This window comes from Lissotriton helveticus, chromosome 3_1 (assembly GCF_964261635.1).
Source record: "Lissotriton helveticus chromosome 3_1, aLisHel1.1, whole genome shotgun sequence".
In the NCBI taxonomy this organism is placed as follows: domain Eukaryota; kingdom Metazoa; phylum Chordata; class Amphibia; order Caudata; family Salamandridae; genus Lissotriton; species Lissotriton helveticus.
In genome coordinates, this window is record NC_136061.1 from 402,573,923 (window position 1) to 402,599,702 (window position 25,780).

Below are 25,780 nucleotides of genomic sequence, written 5' to 3' on the forward strand. Positions count from 1 at the left end.
CTTTTAGCGTAATAAGAATTTTTCTCCGAAATAATATCTTTATGGTAGATTTTAATGCATTCCTTATAGGCCTCCTTAAGTAATACCTCATAATTCTTGCGCCAGGCTCTCTCAGCTTTCTTACAGAGCCTTCTGCTTTCATGTAGCGCCGGAGTAAACCAGGGAGATGAGGCGCCAGAATTGTGCTTGTAACCCATAGAGCGGGTGCCAGCTCATCCAGGCGTTGAGTAAGCCAGGTCTGAAAAAGATCTAAGTCATAGTCCAAATCACCTGTGAACTGGCAAGGGTGTAAGGCCAAAGACTGAGCTAGCATGTCAGGCGACACGCGGTGGTATGAGCGGGTGGCAGTAGACTGTGGACAGGGGCCGGTTATGGTCGACTTAGTCACACGCAAGATATCAAAATTCACTAAATAGTGATCTGACCACACCAAAGGTAAAGGAAGGGAAGGGAAAGGAAAATAGGGATAGTGGAAAAGATTTGATCCAAAGTGTGGCCTTTATTGTGCGTGGCTGTGGTGAGATAAGGAATCAAGTCAAAGGGGTTTGTAACATCCCGGAGTTTAATGGTATCGGCCGCGTCGGCCACATCCATATGGATGTTGAAATCCCCCAGAAGCAAACAGTGCTTAAACTTCATAATTATTGAAGGAATAGCAATGTGAAGATCATCATGAAAAGATCCGACATAACCAGGTGGCCTATACACCAATAGCCCGGCACATGAGTGGTGGGGCGAGAAAGACAGACAAAAGCCTAAAGACTCCACCCCTTGAATATCTTCCGTTGGAACAATTGAGCAAGTATAGCGACTATCCACCACAATTGCAACTCCCCCGCCCTTGCCCGACACCCGGTCCTTTCTCAGAATATAGTAGTTTTGGGGAAGAGCCATCCTTTACCATCCTCTGTGGCCTGGATACTAAGGATCCAATTGGTTGGGCAATTGGCACTAATGTCACTATCTGTCTTCACAAATTGAATAAGATCAAAGGGTTTCTCCAGCGATGTTTAGTCGTATCTAATGGACATGCTCTTTGATGGGCTTTCCTTTTTGAGGTTGAAGTGAACTCTGCTTGGGAGCGTTTCAAAGACAGCAGGGCCACAGCATGCTAGTTGAGCTTATCTGCTTTGCCACGCCAACCACATAAGCCTATTCCATCTTTCCATAGCTCTGGCAGGTGCGCCTCAAACAGACATCCACTTCAGACGGGTTCCCAGTCTTTTTGTGGCCATGACACCCACCGGTCAGGGGGCAGCACTCCAGTCAGTCTACCGCCCTTTCCAACACCTCCACAACCTCCACCAGCCAAACCTGTTTAGTGTGCCATTAGGAAAGCCCAGTCACCCGGTTTGAGCCAGGATCCAATGATTTTAACCGGGTTGGCAGGCGATAACATCAGAAAGGTGAATCCTGCAAATTGCCTAGAGGAGGTTTGCCATCCGCTTCCTGGCCACTCTGTTGCACCTTCCACCATCTCTCGCATGACTGACAGAGGACCGTCTGTCTGGTTTACCACAAGCATTGCAAGCCCTTTTGCATCTAAGTGGGTTGTGGTTGTTACTTCAGCTACTTCCTAGTCCCAAAAAGGGACAGAGCTGTTCATCCTGCTTTAGACCTGCCCCTCCAGAAGGACAAATTAATGATGCTGAACCTGACCTCTTCTTACCTGCCCTAGAACTTGAAGACTGGATGGTGGTGTTGGACCTGCAGGATACATATTTCCATATTCCCCTCCTGTGGTCTCACCGATGCTCCCAGCAGTTCTTAGTGGGATTATTAACAGTTTGCTGTGCTCCCCTAATTCTGCCTCTTGAGTTTTAAGAAAAGTGATGGTGTTGGTGGCAACTTATCTTCAGAGGTTAGGTGTCTAGTCTTCCCCTACCTAGATGACTTGCTGTTGAAGGTGGGCTTGGCCCAGGCAGTTATTATCTGCCTCCAGACTATGGCAAACCCGAGATCCTTGGGGTTCACAATCAGCGTGCCATAGTCACACCGGTATCCTTCTCAGAAGCTCTCTTTTATCCGAGCTACTCTAGACACAGTTCGGTTCTGTGTCTTCCCCAGAAACAAGAGTCCAGGAAAATCAGGCTATCATCCCGATCTTTCAGCCTCTGTCCTGTATCTCATTGAGGACCACTATGAAACTGCTGGGATTGACGGCCTCCTGCATCTTGCGGATCAAAAATGCCAGGTGGTGTATGCGGGCTCTGCTTTGGGATCTAATGTGCCGTTGGGCCCTTCATCAAGGGGATCTCTCCAACCATGTCCAGATTTCAGTGGAGACTGCAAAAGACCTGCGGTGGTGGTTGCTGGAACACAATAGGGTCAGTGGTAGACCCGTCTCCATATCCCACCCAGATTTGACAGTGGTGACCGAGAGGGGTAGAGATCAGCAGCTGCTGGTCTCTGGCAGAGTCCCGGCTCCCTAACAATCTTCTGGAACCGCTTCTCATTGAGAGCCTTCCTTCCATCCATCAAGGGGAGGCTGGTGCCGGGGCTTACGGACAAAACCACCGCCATGTGTTACTGCAACAAGCGGGGGATCACTTTGACAGCTGAACATCTTTAACCTTCCCATGGAGGTAGATGATCTCATCTTGGCAGCTAGATGTCCCTTGACAAAATCTGCATGCGCCTGTTGTTGAGACAATTTTGTTGTTTGGTGCCGTACACTTCACATTGCTCCCATTCAGGTAAAGTAACCTGATGTTTTGTTATTTGTTCTCGCTCTGGCCTGACAAACCTTTGCTGTGGGCACAGTTAAAGGGTATCTTTCAGTTCTATCAGCCTTGTAACAGTTGCAGTATTTGCCCACATTATTTAAATTACCTTTTGTGATACCTTTGTTACAAGGACTCCAGCTTTTGTTTTGTCCTTCCCACTTTGTTATGATCTTAATCTGGTCCTCACATGTTGGATGTGAACTTCCTTTGAGCTGCTGCACAGCTGTCCATTGCTGCTTCTCATGCTCAAGACAGTGTTACTCATTGCCATAACACTGGCATGACTGGAGATTGAGCTCCAAACTCTGTGTTTCAACCTGCAACATACCACCTTCTTCCCAGATAGACTGGTCTGCTAAGTCTGTCATCCTTTGTTCCAAATGTAGTAACACCATTTCACATTGGTCAAACTAATACCTTTCCGGCATTCTTTGCTCCGCCACACCCCTCTAAGGAGGAGGAGGAGGAGACTCCATCACCTAGACACCAAAAGAGCACAAACTTTTTACTTCAATTGTAGTAGAGAACACCAGGTGGACGTTTAGCTCTTTGTGGACTTTGCATTAGCGAAGAAGGGCAAAGCCTTGCAGAAAAGGACCATCTTTCACTGGATCGAGCTCTGCATTAAGATCTGCTAATCAGTGGCCAATAAGCTGCCCCTAGAAGGGTTAAGGGCTCATTCCGCCAAAGAAGGCTGCTACCACTGCATTGGCGTGCAAGGTTCCTGTCCTGAACATTTGTCAGGTGGCTATGTGGGTGTCCTCCATATGTTCATGAAACACTACTGCCAGGACAGCCAGGTTCACCGAGAGGGGCATTTCTCCCTGCTCGGTCCTACAGAACATTTTGGTTAGAGCCAATTCGGCGACCCATTTCACAATGGGTATTACTTTGGTATCTACTCAAAAGGTGAGGAATCAGCGGTTAGAAGGCTTTATCAGAAGAACAATTTACTTACCTTTGTGATGCTCTTTCTGTTAGAAATGCTATCTGCAGATTCCTCTTCAACCCTCTCCATTCTGTGAATAGGACTCTGCCCTGTAAAAAGATCCCAAGTCAAGAAATCGGCACACTGGTCGGCGCTAATTTGCTGTTGGGGCTCTGCCTCTCGGGGAACGGAGAGCCTTGAGAGCAACTGACGTCTGCAAACAGGAGTGGCACCTATATGGCTCCACACGTCATTACCAAAGCAAAACGGCATCAGTGCGGCCCAACATAACACCACCTGACAGTGCTCATCGGTACTGCTCAAAATTTTCCAGATCCAGTCTGACTTCTTGGGAGTTATTTAAAAGGTGAGGAATGTGCAGTTATATAGAGTCTCTCCCAGAAAGAGCAGTACTGAAGTTAAGTAACTTGTTCCATTGAAAGCTAGCGATGTGTCTGAAGTACCGTGTAATGTGACCCTTAGTTTTAAATTAGAATTTACTACTCCACATGCTGGTCTGCCAGGATCTCCTCTTCAATACTTGATAGCACATAGAGAGTGGGCATTAGTTCCTGTTTAATGATCTGTAATTTCTCCTGTTCTTCTTCTAACATATCTCCCCACCTATTTTGCAGCTGGAGCAGAAAGTGGTGGCTAGTGAGATCTTTAAGGATAAAAAAGACAACTATCCTCAGAGTGTTCCCAGACTGTTTATCAGCACTCGTCTGGGTAAGTGTTTTTTACTCAGTACACACTGCAAATACTGTTTCCTAGTCACCGGTCTTTTCTCACTTCATGGCTTTCTTTACAGGCAATGAAGAAATCAATGCCAAAGTTCTTCAGGCCTTGGAAAACGAGACGATCCAGGTACAACATTTTAATGCAAACTACAGAACAATGGGATTGTAGATTGCTGTGGGAAACTATCTTCTCTCTGGGCTTTGTGTTTGAGGTTGTGCTATATAGCAGTGCAGTCTTTTATTTGATATTGACTTTGCTTTACTCTTTAACTTTCTGGCATGCCTCCTGTTAATCCTGGCATATTTTTTCAAAATAATTGTATTATATTTTTATTGAAGGGTTAAGTTGCCGATCAAATGATTGGATACATTGCAACAGAAGTCCTGTATGTAATATTTCACTTGCAGACTAATCAAATGTGGTAGGCAACTCAGAAGCAAACAGTTAACAGCAGTGAAGAATTCCCCTGGACCAATGTGGACTTATAAGCCTGTATCTGTTATTGTCTTCGGAAGGGGTGTTGGCCTGCGCACACCATTGCCATATTTTACATGTTAGAGCTGGAGTATTGGGGATTGTTTTGTCTTTGAGGTTCGAGTAGTGGTTCTACGGTTGTCTCTGGATAATAAATACTTTGCCCAGATCGGAGTAGATTGCTCACTCTTAGGTTTAGGATAGGTCGGGGTTCTTGACATGGCTTTTGGGGGTGCAGTTAACTGGGTTAGTGTTTGTGGCTTGCATTTCAGAGAGAAGATTGATACCCGTAGACCATTCATAATTTGATGACGGAGCTGCAGCACACAAGCATAAGTGGCAGCTTATGCCTGTGGTTAGAACCCTAAAGGTACTGATGATAATTTAGTACATTTTCAGAATGAATAATAACGTGTTTCAGAAGAGTTACTTCTTTAATACAGCTTGGATATGGGGTGATATCCATTTGTACTCCTCTTCAAATCTTGCCCCAGATTAATCTAGTGGTTAATTTTATTGCCTTCACCCATTTGCACCTACTGATGGCATTCCCAAAAATAAAGCCTAAGATGAGGGCAGCAGGGGATGCTCAGCTGAAGAGAGGGTTTTAATAGAGTCTTTTCTCTCCTGTTTGTTTCTATTTTTAGGGAATTGGATTGCCAGCATATGTTAACTCTAGGTGCCGGGAACCAGCTAGACACTTTTCACTGTGCACACTGACCCATAAATATGGAGAATATGCGAACTCCAATTTCAAGTCTGGACTTTAATTAAAGCCTTTGCAGAAAGCAGCCTAAATGGGACTAAAAGTTATGCGTTGGATGCAGTATTGATGTGCACCAAAAGTGACTTTAAAAACATGGCTTCTGGGATGTTACTGCACCCTTAGTTGCTGTAGGCCAAAAGGTGTATCAGGCACATGTCAGAATAACCCTGTTCGAGGCATATGGGCTGCAGACCACACACTATTGCATTAGATCACCATCTTGTGGTGGGCCCGGACGATTATACTTCTTTGTTTTTTTTGCAAGAGTCTTCATCTGTTGGATGACTCCTCCCTTAGATCGTAGTGCGCATGGGCTTCGACTCCATCTTCAGATTGTTTTTTTCCGCCATCGGGCTCGGTTGTGTTCATTGTTCGGTCCCATTACGATCTCTTTTCGAATTCATAAATCAGTCATAATACCATCGGCATCGTCGTCGACAGTAATTCCGGTTACCAGCATCTAAGAAAGGCTTCACTTCTCGATTCCAGCGTTCGTCGGGGCCGTCGGGCCCAACTGTGCAATTGGGCCTTTGGCTCATGGAAAGAACACCCTTCAAGAAGTGCCCTCGGTGTGGACACAAATTCCCTCACACCGATCTTCATGAGGTTTGCAATCTGTGCTTATCTCCAGAGCACGAGAGTCGAGACTGTGAGGCATGCACTTCGTTCCGGTCCAAGAGAACCATCAGGGACCGTCGAGCTCGAATAGTAATGGCGCAGTCATCTTCATCGACACCAGACCTCATCATAGACGAGGCTCCGATTGAAGTAGACGCTGAAGAACAGCAGCACGAAGACATCGCTTCCGAAGCAGAGGATTCAGCTTCTGGAGCGGAGGATCAATCCGAAGATGACGATCTTCCAGCTGGTCAACAGGTCGTGAGTACAGACGTCGACCCTGTTCACCCCACCATACCGGGACATGCTTCGGTTCCACCTCCACCTTTGGATCCAGGTGCACACCGATCAAAACCTTCCGACGCACCGCCTTCTGGCTCGGCAGCGAAGAATATAAAAAAGCTTCATGTCGACTCGGGCTCGAGTCAGTCTGTCGGTCCCAAAAAGCAGAAGTTCCTTAAGTCAAAATTAACACTGGCACCAAAGCATCCTTCGGTACCGAAAGCGGTCGAGTCGAAAGCAAGTTCGGCACCGAAAGAGGTTCCCAAAGCTACCGAACCAAAAACCACCCTGGTTCCGAAAAAAGTGGACCCGAAAACGGTTCCGGTACCGAAACATACTTCGGCTCCAAAGGTAGATGAGTCCAAACGTACTCTGGGAACAAAAACTCCGGATCCAAAGAGCAACGATCCTAGGAAAAAGTCTTCGGAACCAAAAGCTGCTCCAAAGACAATAGACACTTAAAGCTAAGCATTTCGGCCCCAAACCAAATAAATCGGCGCCGAGAAAGGGTTTTCCAGTAGAAGAGCTTTTCAAACCTGATCCAAAGCAAAAGACTGTTCATATTAATCCAAAGACTGGACATATCACTTCAGTGCCTGAAAAGAGGAAAATTGACTATCCTAAACCACCGCCAGTTCCTCTAAAAAAGCATGCTCAAACTTCACCCATAAGGATTCCTTCACCAGAAGTAGAAATACCAATAGATATTTCTCCTGTACATTACCATCTAGTACACATAATCTTATACCACAAGATGAGGATGATGGGGATAGCTACTCACAAGAGGTAGAGAGTGAACATCACATAGATGACATTAATGACCCAGATGATATTCCTGGGCCATCAGGTGAACCATGAGAAGATTATAATGCACCAGATCTGCCACAAGACGATGTATACCCGTCTAGACCATCTCCCCCAGGTGACACTATTGGGTTTACGCAGCTCATTCATAGAGCAGCCACTTTCAATGGAGTAGACTTACACACAGATACAGTGGAAGACGACTTCCTAATGGACACACTAATGTCGTCACATAAGACCACAACCACACTGCCAATACTTAGTGGAGTGGTAAGACATGCATCCGAAATATTTAAAGACCCAGTTAGAGCCAGGGTAATTAACCCAGACTAGAAAAGAAGTACAAAGCGGCTCCAACTGATCCAGCATACATTAAAGGACAGTTGCCATTGGACTCACTAGTAGTGTCAAATGCGAGAAAAAGGGCTAACTCACAGACAACAGGGGATGCTCCACCCCCTGACAAAGAGTCTAAGCTTTTAGATGCTTCGGGAAAACGCACCATTTCACAAGCAGCCAATGTCTGGAGGATTGCTAACACTCAAGCTTTGTTAGCAAGATATGATAGAGCTCATTATGATGAGTTAGAGTCACTCATGCAACACTTGCCAGAACAATATAAAACCAGGGCTTCTGACCTAATACAGGAAGGCAAGGTTATTACAAATACCTCCATTACGCTTTGCAGTAGACACAGCAGACACAGTCTCTAGAGCAATAAATACAGGGGTATTGTTGCGTAGACATGCATGGTTAAGCATCTCTGGGTTCAAACCAGAAGTACAAGCCAGCATCTTAAACCAGCCATTTGACCAACAACGTCTTTTCGGTCCAACGGTCGATAGTGCACTAGAAAAGATGAAAAAAGATACGGACACAGTAAAATCCATGGGAGCTTTGCAAACACAAGCCCATGGACCTTCCTTCCGTCGCTCCTCATATAGAGGTGCCTCTAAGGGTTTTCAAACCTACAATACCTCCTCTTCTTACAAAGCGCCCAACCAAACCTCGCCTAGTAAAGGATATTATAGAGGAAACAACAATAAGGGTAGAGGTAGAGAAAACAACAATCGCAACGCCTCTACTCCCAAACAGTGACTTCCCTTCCATCCCCCCAGACCATTCCACTCCTGTCGGGGGAGGTTACAACAGTTCCTACCTGTCTGGAACTCCATCACCACAGACAGGTGGGTAAGACAAATAATTCAGTCAGGTTGTTGCCTGGAGCTCACTTCCACTCCTCCAACAATGCCACCCAGGCAGCGTCCCATGTCACAAGAACACCTTATACTGCTAAGACAAGAGGTGGTATCTCTACTGCAAAAGAATGCAATAGAACCAGTCCCAAAACAACATCAAAACACAGGAGTTTATTCTCTATACTTTCTCATACCCAAAAAGGACGGGTCTCTCAGACCTATTTTAGATCTAAGGCCCCTAAACCTGTACATACAATCAGACCACTTTCATATGGTCACACTACAACAAGTTCTACCGTTGCAAAAAAAGGGCGACTTCCTTGCCACATTAGATCTCAAGGACGCCTACTTCCACATTCCCATCCATCAATCGCACAGAAAGTACCTGCGGTTCATTCTAGAAAGTCAACACTACCAATTCAAGGTACTCCCTTTCGGAGTAACTACAGCACCTCGAGTGTCAAACTAATACCATCATATATTCATGTGCCTTGAAAAATAACACTTCAATCAATTCAAAATTAAAGGAGTTTAGTCAATAAATCACAACTATTTGGACCAGCAGTTGCTGGTTTAATGCTTTGACTAATTTCCTTTAATTTTGAATTGATTGAAGTGTTATTTTTCAAGGCACATGATTATATGATGTATGGTCTTGTTTAATAGTCTTGTGTTTTATGTAGGATGTTGGTATTCATTTGATTTAAAGTTTTTTGTAATGTCATTATTTGTTTGTCAATTCCATTGTATATTAGTGTAAATATGTGGATGTACAGGTGTCTTATTTGCAGAAAAAATGTTTTCATAAAGAAATTTAAAAATAGATACAAATAGTTGGTATAAATAAAAATACCTGGTCAAATTAGATAAGTAGTGTTTTTGACCTTTTGAATTTTTTGTAAAAATAATGGTGGTCAGGCATTTTTGTGTTTTTCTTATATAAATAGGGTCCAGCCTAACCACTTGTCCATATGGGCCTAACTCCTTAGGTTTCCAGCTGATAGGAATGATGGCATCTTGCATTTTCATAGTACCATATGCAAGACTACAAATGCGCCCCATACAAGAGTGCTTGGCAAGTCAGTGGAATGAGGCTCAGCTACAAATAACAGATCTGGTGGTGGTAGACGACCAGAGATATCGCTCTCTGCAATGATGGAACACCAAAAACCTTTCCAAGGGCCGGCCGTTTATAGAACCTGTACCACAAATGATACTAACCACAGACACATCTCTCACAGGATGGAGAGCGCATTTAAAAAGACACACAGTACAGGGTACATGGACAATGCAACAAAAACTACTCCACATAAATCATCTGGAGTTACTAGCGATTTTTCTAGATCTAAAATCGTTTCAGCATTACCTATCAAACAAAGCTGTAATAGTCCGGACGGACAATATGACAGCAATGTACTACATTCAAAAACAAGGAGGAACACACTCCCTAAAGCTCTCCCGGCTGGCGCAGAGCATATGGAGGTGGGCCATTCCTCAGAACATTTTTCTATTAGCAGAAAATCTACTAGGAGTTCACAATCAAGTTGCAGATCTGTTAATTTGTCAGAGACAACAGATCAGCAAATGGGAACTTCATCATCAAGTTCTTCAGCCATTTTTCAAAAGTGGGGTCAACCAGAGATAGATCTGTTTGCTACAAACCACAACTCCAAATGCCCAAGCTTCGCCGCCAGATACCCACACCCATTATCCAAAGGCAATGCGGTATGGATGAACTGGTTAAACAAATGTACGTACACTTTCCACCTCTCCCACTAATTCCATTAGTGGTACGCAAGCTACAGCAACATTCTCTCACATTGATTCTCATAGCACCAACGTGGGCAAGACAACCCTGGTACACCACGCTACTAGAGCTCTCAGTAGTACCACATCACAAACTAAAACTCTCCCCACATCTACTGACACAGAACCATGGAGAGATTATGCATCCAGACCCAATGCAGCTCAATCTAGCGATTTGGCTCCTGAGGTCTTAGAATTTGGATACCAAATTTACCACCTGATTGTATAAATGTCATAAAAGAAGCAAGACGCCCTACCACTAAAGCATGTTATGCAGCAAAGTGGAAAAGGTTTGTTCTATATTGCACAAATAACATCAACCCCTTAGATGTTTCCATACAAAACATCATATGCTACCTGTTACATCTGCAAAGATCTAACTTAGCGTATTCCTCAATCAGGCTACATCTTGCTGCTATAGCAGCATATCTTCAAAACAGACAACATTTGTCATTGTTTAGAGTACCTGCAATCAAAGCGTTTATGGAAGGACTCAAAAGAATAATTCCTCCCAGAATACCACCTTCTCCAGTGTGGAATTTAAATGTTGTTCTCAAGACTTATGGGTCCTCCTTTCGAACCATTACATAAGTGTGAATTACAGTTACTTACATGGAAAGTTGCTTTTTTAGTAGCTGTTACCTCACTTAGAAGAGTAAGTGAGATCCAAGCATTAACAATTCAAGAACCATTTATACAACTTCATCATAATAAAGTGGTTCTTAAAACAAATTCAAAGTTTCTGCCAAAGGTCATTTCACCTTTCCACCTCAACCAATCTATTGATTTGCTAGTATTTTTTCCCCAACCGCAAACAGTTGCAGAAAGAGCTCTACATACATTCGATTTAAAAAGAGCACTTCTCTACTACATTGATAGGACGAAACCTTTTCGTAAAACTGAACAACTGTTTGTGTCTTTTTCTCCTCTGCATAAGGGAAATCCTATTTCAAAATCAGGCATTGCAAGATGGATTGTTAAGTTCATTCAAATTTGTCACCAAAAAGCAAAACACACTCTATCCATTCCCCCTAGGGCTCATTCTACCCGTAAATTAGGGGCATCTACGGCATTCCTAGGAAATATACCATTAGATGACATCTGTAAAGCAGCTACATGGTCTACTCCGCACACATTTACAAAACACTACTGTGTAGATGTGCAGGCAAAACAACAAGCAAGTGTGGGCCAGGCTGTACCCAAAACAATATTTCAAACTACTGCAACAGATGCGGGTGGTCGCCGCTAAGGGAGAAACTGCTGTGCAATCTATGCAATAGTGTGTGGTCTGCTGCCCATATGTCTCGAACGGAAAATGCTACTAACCAGTATGCATCTGTTCTTGGCATGTAGGGCTGCAGAACCACACACGCCCACCCGCCTCCCCGGCTACCTGTATCTGTTCCAGTATTATCTTATTTAGATACACAACACATGGTCATCTCTATCTGTACTCATACAACCCCATCATTGGCCCAAAGGCGAAAACAATCTGAAGATGGAGTTGATGCCCATGCGCACTACGATCTAAGGGAGGAGTCATCCAACAGACAAACAGCCACATGCATCAAGCGATTTAGGAATCGCAAACGGTGCGAATCTCAAAAAACGGCCGTTTGCGATTCCTAAATCACTATTTGGGATGCATCAATCAAAAATACATGAAATCTCTATTTTTTGCGATTTCTAAAAATGCGATTGCATTTAAGGAATCGCAATTTGCGATTCCTTAACCCCTTGCACGCTGATGACGAGCTGGGCTCGTCATGAGGTAGCCTCCTGCTACGCTGATGACGAGCCCAGCTCGTCACGTAACATGCGGTTTCGCAAAAGTCAGCGTACGAGCGGAATTCCGCCCGCACGCATGCGGTTAAATGCAATGCATGACACCTAAAACAAATTGCGAATTCGCAATTAGGAGGAAAAAATTACCATGAGGTTGGACCTCATGGTAATTTGTGAAAAATCTGAAAAATGCAATTTTGTGTATTTTTCAAACTGTCATGTTGTGTGCACACACATGCCCTTAGGGCATGTGTGTGCACAACATATGTGCATAGATTGATTTCAGGGGTGCAACAGGGTGTCCTTTGGACACCCCTGCACCCTTGAAATCGCAATCTCAATTTGCGATTAGCTAATTGCGAATCGCAAATTGAGATTGTCTTCCCATTGATTCCTATGGGCCTTTTGGCCCATAGGAATCAATGGGAAGGAATTCCTTAATTGCGATTCGCAAATTGTGAATCGCAATTAAGGAAAAATAAGGAATCGCTAAATAAATTGTGATTTTTTGATGCATTGCCGTTTGCGATTCCTTAATTGCGATTCCTTAATTTTCGCTTTTAAGGAATCGCAAACGGCAACGATGATGCATGTACCTGATAGACTCTTCCAAGACAACAACAAAGTGCCCACCACCAGATGGTGATCTAATGCAACAGTGTGTGGTTCTGCAGCCCTACATGCCAAGAACAGATGCATACTTGTAAGTAGCATTTTCCTTCTGACATGTGTAAAAGCCTGTTTTAAGTATAAAACCTATTGTCTACAGAATGTTACCAAAGCTATAAAAACTCCATAGTTTCAGCAGTTTACCATGTGGCACAAATTCAACTTATTGATAATATATATTTGTAATGGGAATTATATTTCTTTTCTAGCAAGTGAGGGCATTTCTGTTGAAGGAGTGTAGATTTGCTGGACAGTTAAAGTAATCCGAGGACACTTGTGCAGGAATAGTATATGACCTTCCTCTGTACTCAGTTTGAGTTATAAGTTGCCACCTGGCCGGTTTTATACCGACATGACCATTTTTTAAATGTCCCTGACAGTGTATACATTTTAAAAATTACCTACGGCTACTATTTTATCAGTTAATACTTTAAACACTAAACGTTAATTTAAAGTGTGTTCTGCAGCTGCTTTATTGAACCCTGACTGATAATTAAACAAAAACAGAAAGGCCGTATCAAAAATAAATACAGATGATTTCCTTTAAAGATATTCTTAGAAATCATGTCTGGGCCTTTGCATAATTTTAAAATGTGATCAGAGGGCCGGTATTTTTCTCTTGGAAAGGTCGCAACACTACTAGAGAAAAACTATCTGCAAAGCAGAGAGTATACTATGGAACTTCCTTTCTTGAAGTCAGACATTATGAACTGGTATCTCCTCTCCCTCCTCCCCACCCCAAACCTGTCACCACCCTACTTTCATACCACTGATCCTCGGGAAGGCCCAGGGCCAGATAACTGATGTAGGTATCGCTTGAGACATCATGAGTTTTGGGCTCAGAAAGGTTCAGCAGAGAGAAGTGACCATATGGGGGGAACTAATATTTATCAGAGTCATCACAATCCGCTGCACATTTAATTTCATAACAAAGGGCTGCACTCACCCCGGTGGGAAAGAGAACAATTCCTGGTATTTGGGAGGTAGCAGAAGACTCGCTAATAGTCTTTGGAAGCATGGAGATAAACCATCCCAGTTTTCAACCCCTGCCAGCAGAACTAGTCCTAGCTTGTATCCCTAAGCTTACACTGGACTCTCTTCCCAGGATTGCTAATCCCACTCTATTGCTGCTCTTCTAGGGCCAGTGATAAGGATACTTGTTGTAGTGCTTTGTGGGAACAAGTTAGTCTGGCACCTGGAAGAGAGGACTACTCAGACTGTGACGCTTCTAGGCAACCAATTATTCACCATTATTTTGGTTCAGAGCACACATACTGGGTCACAAACAAAAGCATTGTGAAGTCCAAGCAAAGAAGATGATCCATACAAAGCCAAAATGTTTTTCTTTGTTTATTTTACAGTATGGAGTACCTGTGACCAAGTATGACCGTAATGGCTTCAAGGCCCGGGGACGACAGCTGCTTATTGCCCAGAATGCAGTCTTCATTGCTGAAGAAGCCAAACTCAAGCAACGAATTGATTTCGCCAATTTAACAGGTAACTGTACACTTGGGGTCATTCCTTGGTACTATCATTGCCATCCGAAGTATGGCATTATCAGACTCTGGCGGGGGCATCTAAATCATTAAACAACCCCCTTCATTCCACCCTCAGCCTGTGGAAGAGCCACTGGTAACTACATTGAAAGACAAATTAATGGAATCAGAAAACCATGAGCCTCGTTTTCTGCTGTGATCACAAGTCTCCCACTAGCGGGCAGCCATGCTAAAATGCTCAACATTTGGAAAGATGGATATAGAGTATCATCTCCCCTCGTACAATTAAATACATTGCTCTAGAATTTAATCTCCAAAGCTCAATCGACTCTTCAGTGGGAAAGGAGCTGACATCCATTTCAATCTCTTCTACTAGATGGCAGGTTTGGGATGACAACAGGAAAAGAAGATACCCTCATGCTAGAGTTGTCATCTGGAAACTGAGACAAAGTAAACGTTTAGCAAACATGTATATTTTTAAGTTATGAGAGAGATTTTACTGTTGTGTGGCAATAAAGAACCAAGAAACAGCGGCCATTAGCACTCCTGGAAGGGTTCAGTGGTGCTGGGGAGTGGGCCCTAGAGTATTGAAAATGGCTGGGAACTCGTCAATGCATTGACTAAACTAGCTACAACTTGTACTGTAAACAGGGGTGCGCTTTACTTTTTACTGAAGAGCGAAAGTATAGTAGATGGGAGTCGGAGAGCGTGACTTTGCATTTCTGATCCAAAGAAAGGATTCTGGTAGCCATGAGCATCTGGTCAGTTTTTATGCCTGGTGTACCTTCAAGCTGATCTGTATCACCACTTACTTTTAAACCCTGGTCTCTGGCTGTCTGTTAATGACCAGTATGTAACAACACACTTTGCGGGGTCCGGACTGCCCTTGGCCTTACACCAGCCTCCAAACTCATTGCTGTATATTACAGAAAGCGCAAGAGATCTTTAGGCTTAGTGCTTGGATCTGGAGCAATGGCAGTGATAGTGCTAGATGCCTAGCTGGGGTTAGTGCTGAACATAAGGCTGGGCCTGGAGGACAGGTAATAGGTCTTGTATGGATTCTGTGCTGTACTCACACCATTCTTTCATCTCTGTGTAGGTATCTCGGTCAGCAGCCTAAGTGACAACCTGTTTGTTCTCCATGTTAGTCGCGATGATAACAAGCAGAAGGTAGGTTGAAAACACTTTGTTTATTGTACCTATAAGTGGTATAGAATAAAGCATTAAGTATGCAGCAGGTGGTGGCTAGAGATTGATGGTGAGGATACGCACTGACACATTGACTCTCACAGAAAGGGGGAAGTGACAGTGGTTAAAGGGAGCTCGGAGAAACTAACAGTTTTGGCTAGAGGATTGACACGATGAGGGCAAAGGCGACACTAATGCAGTGATATGCTTAAGGGTATCTAAAACACTACCAGATGCAGAGAGGACACTGTGCAGTGATTGGTTGAAGGAGCTATTAATGCCGTGATGGCGAATGAGTAACTTATTAATGCAGTAATGGTTGCAGGGAGTATTCATGCAAAGCTCACGGGGCATTAATCAAGTGATGCAGTGAAGTGACAATTCATGCAGGCTCACTGTCCAATGGCAGGTCTCAATGGTGAGTTGATGCAGAGATATTGATGTACTGGCGAGACTGAAGGAGCACTAATATTGTGATGAGCACTTAATGCAATGGCCTGGGGGTGAGATTGGATTTCATTGGATTTTGCAGCATGGTATGGTCTTTGTGAAGAACATTTACCAGCAATGTACCACCTAAATTTATAAAACTATTTTAACTGCTTTTTAAACATTGTTAATGTTCTTGTGTTTTATTGATGTGGTGACAACATATTTAACACACCATTACGGGTTACGTATGTATATTTATCCCGATAACTGTCTAAAAATGTATAGGTTTCCCCTCAAAAACATTCTTTCAGGGTATGGAGTTTTACCGAGTCCAAGGAACACAAAGCTCTTAAAGTTGCATTCGGTTGGCAGCAGAGGCCAGTGCTTGAACAGCATTCGCTGCAGCAGATGCTCCAGTGAGAGACAGGGCATGCTTTGGAAGTGCGGTGCATTTGGGGGCTATAGTTGTTAATGCAGCAATAGTAGCATACATACTGGTGAGTGGCAGGTAATCTACTGCAGAAACCTGCGTTAAATTATGTTTTAGGTGATCTAATGAGAACCAGCATAGAATTATTGAAGAAGGGTGTCTGTGAATTACTGATTGAGAGCATCTCCTGTGTCCTTAACACGTCAGATATCCTAGCAGCTCACCCGATCCCACTCTGTAAGGCGTTTCTCCAAATCCAAGAAATCGCTGATTAGGTAACATAGTGGGCTTTCCTCAGCAGTCAGTCCTGGTATTTCATTTCCCTAATAATAAAGCAGGTTTTCGGAAGGACTTGCTTTTATTCTCCATCTTGCAAGAGCTGACCAGAATGGCCTGTTTTGGTCTCCAACAAGACCAAGCAGGCCTGTGTAATGAGAACGCCCTGCGTGGTTCCATTCCATGTCTGACTGAGCAAATGCAGCGAAGGAACATTAGAATGCCTCCTTCCTCTCCGTTGCCGGCTTAGTCATGGTGCTCTGGAGAAGCAGGTCACCTTGCTTTGGGTACATTCTTGAATTCTTTCTGAGGTTGGCAGGATGTCAGTCGTTTTGAGTTGGGGGGGGGGGTAAATAAAACTGTCCCTTTTTTTATACTTGCAGTATGGATTTCCAGGGGCGACTATTGCTGCTGGCTTCTTGTATGCATATGTTAAGCGGTTTTTAAGTGATACAGTGCTGAATGACCTAAGATTCTGAATTCGGCAAAGTTGTGGATTGTAGTATCTGTTGTAGTAAAGCTTGCTGCATCTTAGTCCTCTTTTTTCTGCCAGTGGTGTGACGACGTAAAGTTCTTGATCTTGAAAATCAGCTTCCCTTGATCAACCTGTGGTCCACCCTTCTAGAGCTAGCAACTAGTACAGGGGCGAGAGGAACTGCTGGAACATATGAGTTATTCAAAGACTCTTGTAGTCATTTACAGCTAAAGTTTGTGCTGATAGAGACATAGACATTTATTGAAGGTCTTCTGAGCTGCAGTTTTTGTCGCGCCAGAGCACCAACGTAAATGGGACAGCCTTTTGACTTTTAGATACATTTGTGATGGTGTATAACTTTAAATTGTGCTTTTTGTTTTGACATTTATCTCGACTTGCTATTTATATGAGTACTGTCTCATTATTTGGTAGGCTATATCAGGCCAGCCCCCCCTCCCCATTTCCCCTTCCCCATTTCCCAGTTATAAAATTGCCTATCTTTGTTAATATATTCCTGTAACAATTTTTTGAAGTTGATTATTACTTGTGTTCATTTCCATTTCACTGATTCCACTATTTTCATGGAGAAGCACTCTTCTTGTCCCAGCCACCAGTAAGCGAGCAGCTAGGTTACTTGCATCAAATGAAGCTGCTCTTGTACCCATCTAAGATCAGTGTGAACCAGGTGTTAAGCTTGGGATATGACTGAAGGCTTCCCTTAGAGATGGAGAAAACCAGTCACGCTTTTCTTTCCGTTGCCAGGGAGATGTGGTGTTACAGAGCGATAATGTGATTGAGACATTAACTAAAGTTGCCATAAGTGCGGATAAAGTGGACAACATCAACATAAGCCAGGGGAGGTAAGTGAATGTGGGTTGTTTCCACGTCATATGGTGCTTTTGTCGGCTGTGTGAGTTATACCTGCAGAAGTGAGTGCTCTGAACAGGTGGGTCCCAGCTCTAGGTGCGTAAGGGCACTTGAGAAAGTAATCAATGCTCCAGGGGTGTTATATGGGTATGTTCAGACGTGCGAGTGATCGCTAGAGTGTGCTCTGAGCAGCTGAGTGTGAGCTGCTGTGTGACAAACTGAAAGTCGTTTTTGCTTCAGAAGAGAGTATGGTGATAAGTTAGTGCATATGGGAGATCACAAAGAGTACCATAGACCGTTTACTGCGAGACACCCCTGCCTCAGTGGTTCCATTGTCATTTAGATGAGAATAATCACTGTTTCGGGAGTCCCCTTGAATAGGAAAACGAGTATCAGTAATTTCTAGGATGTGCTATGAACAGGGAAGCAAGCGTGAGTGGGCTGGTGAATAAATGCATGTAATCTCCAGATGGCTATTGGCTAATGAGCGCGTGATCAGTCTGTCGGTGGCGCTGCAGAAGGGTGATCTTTTATAAGGGTTCTCAAGAGAGCACTATGAACCTGTGTTGTCTAATATTTCAGTAATTGTCTTATTTCTTTGCAGTATAAAGTTTACTGTTGGGCAGGGGAAGGAAGGCATCATTGACTTCACTGCAGGGCCCGAGCACCTAGTAACCAAAGCCAAGAATGGTCATCTTTCTGTGGTAAGACCATCTCTAGTCTCTTATGTCAGATCCACCTAAGCCCCCCCCTTCTGCTGCTTATGAAAGGCCCTACACTTCACTGAGGGCATATTTGTATGTTATCAGCTTCTGCTTTCTGGGATGTTCAGCTGAGGGACATGCTTTGGAGGTTCTCTGGTGTCCAGTTCTTTCAAAGCCTACGGGTAATCACTGTGCTCAAGCTGTGTTGCTCTCGTAGATAATGAGAGCCAGTGGTCAGTTTTTCCTTCTCTGCAATGCCTGTAATTGTCTGCACTTGAAGTCGAGCTTTCTGAGGCACTTTAATGTTATGCCTCACTCAAGGTGAATTAATAGGTGTACAACTGTTGTTTTTCGAGTGCTGTCTGTTACAGAAAAGCGAACATTTTCTTGTGTTAGCTTCAAATGATAGAAGGGAATGTCTTGCTTTCTTGCAGAGAAAGTGAGATGCTAAAAGCAGCAGTCCATTTTGTTCTCCGTGACTCGTAAAACGGAGGTCAATTATACAACTTTATCGTTGTTGATCCTATGAAGGTGTAACCATCCTTTGCATCTTGGGGCATTCTTTAGTGACATATGCGATCAGCACTTGTTTCCCTGGCACCATTTTCTTTGCAAGGTCATGTGTAATTCTTGTTAAAACAAAATTCCTTGTTCACAGGGGTCAGGGCCTTTTCTACTAGCTTTCATGGTGAAGACCCTATGTTGACCTGTCTGCCATCAGCAGCCCAGAATTTACTGTGGAGGAGCGCTTTAATAGTGAAAACAACTTAGATGTTGCAGGCAAAAATGACCCCTATTTTAGTAAAATGCTCTTGCAAACCATGCTATCAGATCACCCACTGGGTTGCCTCACCAGGTCTCTTGAAGGGCAAGCCAGTCTGCGCCCTTCAGCAATAATATTGCACAGGAAGGCAGCAGAATCCACTTCAAACAGCATTCCAACCAACCACATTTTACTACTCGTCCTGTAAGTAAACTGACTTAACCAATGTGCTGATATCCTTAAACTCACAACATTATCTGCTCTGGAAGAAATGACCTCTTGAAAAGATAGTTATGAGCCTTATGCTGCCCTGTCTGGTAAATGGATCCTGAAATGTAAATGATTCTGTGTCTGGTAAACTGCCAACTTTTTATGTGTACTGATTAATGTTTACCTTCTCTGCCTACCTTTGAGAATTGTATATTCCACTCCTAACATGCAAATGGATTTAGTCTTTATCTCTGAAAAGTGGCTCTATGACCACTGTAATACTGGCTTGCATATTGCAGTATCTGATGGCTATTAAATCTTACATTATGACTGAGTGGGGAAACAGAAGAACTGGCGTGGGAGTCTCAGAGGAGGCCGATTGGCAGTGATTTCGTAACAGCAGTTGTGATACCACCTGGGTAAAGTTTTACCCCAAACTACTTTGCTCTGTCGCTCCAGAAATGGCACTCACCTTGCTGATAATCCACAACCCCAGATGTAGGTTGTAGGTCTCTAGACCAACTGCTTGAGGTCAATGTTCAGTTTGGGCTACAGTTTGCTAAAATATTTATCCTAGGCAACTTTAGTCCGCATGGGGATCACCTACTGGACTCTTCGTCAAAGGATTTTGTTAACTCAATAGATTTGTGTGGACTAATGCAGCAGGCAAGGGACACTACACTCGCAACCTGATCTTTGGGCCACCTAACGCAGGATTAAATCTAAATAATTCTCTGAGCATGTTTAAGAAGCTTTGTTATGCTTTAATAGTAGCTTTCTGGATGTTCAATCACATAAAGCCTGAGACATTCAAAGACTTCACAACTCTTGTTTTTGGGAATCTCTGGAAAAAAGAATTAACCCAACAAATTGAGCATAGCTGGTACCTCCTCTACACAGCTAATGAGGGACTACTTTCTAGGAGCTGCAGAAATAGGTAAAATCCGATTGCTAAAGTTCATGCATTATTGCTGCTGCTCTTGCCATCAGTTGTTCAAAGCACTGGACAAGTTTGTGATGCCTCATTGTTGCAACAATAAAACCTTAGCTTCTTAGAGGTTTTGTGATGACCTGACATGATATTTCACAACAAAAACTCAAAAGATTTATCAGGCATTCATACGGCCCTAGTGAGCATCAGTGCTCCAGCCACTATGACGCCATTGAAGTCTCTGAACTTCTGGTCCTCCAGCAGAAAAGATACTTGTACACTTAAGAAAACCTTGTCAGTCTCTCTTGGTGTATAATATTAGCAAGATGATCCCATTTTGAATCAAAAACAGTGACTTAACCGGTAACAATTAAATGTCCTGCATTGATATCGGTAACACGTGACGGCTTCCAAATGCATATTGCATTTCTCTTACTTCCATGAAAGAAGATTAGGATGGCTGCCATGCCATTGATTAATGTCAGCGAGTCACTCCAGAAGGCAGTTTCTCTATGTTATCAAGAAATTCTTTAAATAAAAACAATGCCAGGTTTTTAAAAATGTGCTGAGATCATTAATACCGGATTCTTTTCTGAAAGCATGTTGGTTTGCTGCCAGTGATCCTTTCGGACTGTCAAGTTCTTTTATCAAAATTGCAATTTGTCTTGTTTTTACAAAATCTGTTTTAAGGTTGGGGGATGTCAGTTGTTGATATATAACACTTGATTTACAACTGCTAGGTGTTTTTATTCCAGATATTGTTCCTTTTACGTCTTCACACCAGACCCTGCATGTTGGAGGACACGTCTGCCAGCACTTTAATGTCAGATGAGGAAGCATATGCCATGGGTGCTGGTACAGGGAGAGTTAAGGTAGTCGGGGGAACATGGAAAGCAAACAGGTTAATGGGCAAGTGAAGGGTGAAAGGAAACCACTGGGACAAACGGTTGAGTGAAATGACCAAGGATTTGGATTCAAAGTGCCGTAGGGGAACATGAAGGACTAGAAGAGGGACCAGTTATAGGGATGGAGAAAGGTTTGAAGTGGGGGCAAGTGTGGGTGAACAGAAACCAGAAACTGGCAGGAGAAGCTGGAAGAAAGACAAGTAATGAAGGAGTATGGCTTGGGGATGAGTAAAATTATGGCATATTAGCAAAATAGTACACAACAGATAAGTGACTTGGACATATATTTGACAAATCCTTTATTGGAGGGTTCAGTTATTAATGTGTACCATGTGTAATTTAGAATGTGCGCTTTCGCCCTTCAGAGCAAATCATCCTTCCATGCTGCTCCTGTTCTGATCCTCTTATTTTTCCTCCCCAGACTGCTCCTCGTCTGAATTCTCGATGATCAACTCTACAAAGAAAGGGACTACTTTCTTCTCCAATCAAATTATGGCAGAGAATGCAAGCTGCTACTTCATTGGCCGGACATGCCTTACTTGCAATCCTTTGCTGCTTCACTCTTTTCTATTCTAGCTACCAAAGACTTGAGTTTCCAAATGAACAGAACTTGCACTTTTATGCCCGGTGCCAGAAATGTATGTCATTCCTCTGTCCCCTTCTGATTTCGCCTAGCAGGTCTATACATTCTCGAGCCCCCGCTTCTCTTTAAACCCTGTTTATCTCTTCCTGTTTTTTCCATGCTTGAACTACAACACATTTTTTCTTGTATGCTTTATTGTACAATACTTTAAGCCTTCGATCCTGCATGTGCCTCTTTCCAGGTTTTTCACATTTCTCCATTCTTTTCCACCTTTTACCCTCCGATATTTTTCTGTATTCTTATTGTCTTTCCTCGTCAGCCCCTCCCTTTGAATTGCCCCCTTGTTGCTCTCCCTGTTTCCCCATCTATACACATCCCCAGTTTCATTTGCCCACTGATCTTCCAATGAATGCCGCAGTGTGCAATAGTGAGGGCTCAACTAGTGCTTGGCAGGAAGGCGGTGGGGCAATTACTGCCAGAAGGGGGAGCAAGAGTCTTGGCCTCCCTTGAAGTTATACAGTCCTATGGATGAGATGCACTGTCAAAGCTATGATTCAATTGTGTCTTGCCCCAAGTGACCACCCTTGTAATTCTCCTGTGCTGCAATACCTGTGTATAATACACAGACCATAGGGGGATATTTCAAGGGTTAACAAGAATAGATTTTAAGAGTCATTTCGTACTTTCTATAAACATGTAAAAGCCATAGGATGTACACAAAACTGACATGTAAATATTGTGTATTTAGTAGAATGTGTGACAAAGGAAGAGGAGAGGAAATCATTTTTAATGAAAACCCAAATTTGCTTTACCAAAGTCATTCTTAATGATGTTTTAATCTACAAAAATCCCAAACCATCGATTAGTGTGGACCAGGGTCATTATTACGGCAGCCGGGGCTTCTCAAATATGGGCCCCCTTCTTCGAAAAATCTTCTATACCTACCACACTTCATGTGCCTCAAGTATGGCCCACATTTACTACGCGTCTTGTTTTATAGTCCAATTGTGCATATCCCATAAACAGATCCTAACTATATAAAACACTATATTCAAAAACGCCATTGCTCTCGGGCACTGCCTGTATGCAACCTATAGAGCTCAATTTGTCCTTCCTGTACCACCACGCATATACTACCACAGCATGTTAATTTCATACCTACTCTAAATTGCATATCCTGTTCGTACTGTAGCCGGTGTACTCACCTCAACCTGTCCCTTCCGTGCCCACGCTTCCTACCACAGCCTGTCTTTCATTCTTCGTCTTCACCTTTCAGTCAAGGCATAGACCCTCTCACCAATACCCCATCACCCTGGTGCTCCAATCTTATTATTCTGTTATAACTTAAATGCAATAGAATGAGACGGTTGTAAAATGTGCTCATGTTGCAATGAGAGCGAGCTAGGCAGATGGTTATTGTTGATATAGTAGTTAGGACCCTCACTCCTCACACACAACAGTCTCTTCTCTTCCATGATGTCGCCGTGCTTAAAGAGTAGAAACGTTTGTGATATTTTTATATAACATGATCAAGAGTTTTATAAACTAAGTAATTTTATTTAAAAAAGCAAAATAGAACATGTTTGGGTTCGTGTTTGTTGACAAGGATTGATTCCCAAGTGATTAGCAGTGGAGTGTTTTAACTTGCCACGTCAAGAAGTAAGAGGAGTCTTCCACGTTGAAAAGCCATCATGCATTCCAGATCATACGCTGATTGTGCTCTGCCCTCATCACTGCTCCCTGCTCTGCCTGCTGCATTGCTGCTTATGTAACAGCAAAACACAATCAGGTGTTGCATGCTTCTTGCAATTTATGTTCACCTACCTAAAGAAATAATGAAAAGGCAATTAATAATAACGTTGCATGCACCCCATGCTCGGCTCATAAAAGCAACAATGTCCCCAGGATGCTTAATCTCCTACAGGAGAACCTGAGAGATGATGTGAAGTGCCTGCTGTGTGAGTACAATCTACCTTTGGATACGTGCATGGGGTTCATTGTGCCTGGGGCCTCACTTAAGCATGTGAGCTCCTTGTTGTGGCGAGACATGCACTAACTGGGGGAAGAGGGCGGATAACCCCCAGATCCAGAGCAGTGACCTGTCCAATTACAGAATATCCTTGGCTGGCCATCGAGAGCTGTCTGGGCACACAGCAGCTATGTATGTGTACAGTAGTCATGCCTGAGACCATCGGTGGAACCGTTGCTTATAATATGGGCTTTGCTTATTTGCTACCTATCTAATCAGGTGTGGGTGTTCTTGGGCCCTCTCTGCCAAGACAACCAATGTTCAGTCTGTTTATGGTGATGTCATTGTGATGGCAGATCCAATAGACGGGATGATTTTTATTAATATTCTGATAGCTTAAACAAACTATTGTATCAGTCATGGAATTCTGTATACACTATATTATATAATCAGAGAAATACACTAAATAAATACATTTGTTTTTTCAACCTAGTCTTCTAGTTTGTTTGTTCTGTTCATCTTCGTATTGCATTGTAGTTGCATCTATGTAGTGTCATACCACTGACTAAGCAGTGGTTTGCAGATGATAGTATGGTGCTTTATTGTGCTTGCTTGTTTGGAAGGATGTAGGTCTGTAGTGTAGGCTATGTTTGAGTTGTTTCAGTGCTAAGTGCCCGCAGCTTATATAGGAGAAAACATGAGTGCTAGGACTGTAAAGGTTAGGAGGTGATTGTAGGAATCATGCTTTGTATATGGTATACCACTGGGTGGTGATACCGTGCAGAGTCCAGAGATTCACCAAAAGTGTACAGGGCTCAATGTAAACCCAAAGTGCTCTATTATTGGTAGTGTGGTCGAGCAGACTTAGGCCTAACACAGAGGAGTGTAAGACATGTTCGAGGCATGTGGGCTGCTGAATTCATATTTGTGCATAGATCGCCGCCTAGTGTTGGGTCCGGATGATTGCATATTGTTGTCCTGGAAGAGTCTTCGAAGTATCACGAGATAGGTGGCTCCTCCCCTGGACTACAGTGCGCATGGGCATCCTCTCCATCCTCAGATTGTTTTTTTCCGCCATTGGGTTCGGATGTACCTTCTTTACTCAAGTTCGGAAACTTTTCTAAAGGCCAAAAGGCCTTCGGGGTCGTCCGTATTGTCATTTCGATCGGTGCTGAGTACTTGTTCCAGTTCTTTTCGAGCAGGACGTCGAAGAGAGCCGCGTGGCCTTTTCGACACCAGAGGCCCGATCGTCGATGGAACGGAGCCCGTTCAAACGATGCCCCCTTTGTAATTCTAAGTACCCACACATCGATGTACACCCGGTGTGCAACAAGTGCCTATCTCCGGAGCACAATGAGGCCAACTGCCTAGCTTGTGCTCAATTTAGGTCAAAGAAGAAGCTTCGACTTCGACGCCCAGCGAGGCAGGCGATGACGAGGCCAGAGCCCGACCCGGTGAATATCTTCGATGAAGAAGACAATGAGGTCGTCGAGACTGAGGATCCAGAACAGCAGTCGGATCCCGGTTCGGAGCATGACTCCAACTATTATGAAGACGACGAAGAAAACGTCGAGGGTGAAAACATCGTCAAGGTAGGGGACGACGCATCAGCCATCGGAGCCGTCGATGACGACTCGAGCGATGAACCAGGCCAAACAGTGAGTACGGGGCCCGAAACAGACACGGAAAGACTTACAAGGGCTCAGGTCGAGGCATCGCCAACAGGCCTTAGCCAAGATCATGACGAACATTC

At 43.6% G+C, this 25,780-nt stretch overlaps 1 protein-coding gene across 3 annotated transcripts in view; it reads left to right on the forward strand.

The window, feature by feature from the left end:
* Window positions 1-24,519, forward strand: part of MYO1C (myosin IC) — a 457,043-nt gene extending 432,524 nt beyond the window's left edge. For all 3 annotated transcript variants that reach the window (XM_078680174.1, XM_078680173.1, XM_078680172.1), the window contains exons 26-32: window positions 4,290-4,383; window positions 4,466-4,521; window positions 14,160-14,295; window positions 15,394-15,464; window positions 17,858-17,955; window positions 18,567-18,666; window positions 21,897-24,519. In XM_078680174.1, coding sequence (XP_078536300.1) covers window positions 4,290-4,383; window positions 4,466-4,521; window positions 14,160-14,295; window positions 15,394-15,464; window positions 17,858-17,955; window positions 18,567-18,666; window positions 21,897-21,923 — 582 coding nt within the window. In that variant the 3' untranslated portion in view covers window positions 21,924-24,519. The remainder of the gene's footprint in view (window positions 1-4,289; window positions 4,384-4,465; window positions 4,522-14,159; window positions 14,296-15,393; window positions 15,465-17,857; window positions 17,956-18,566; window positions 18,667-21,896) is intronic.
* Window positions 24,520-25,780: the final 1,261 nt, after the last annotated feature.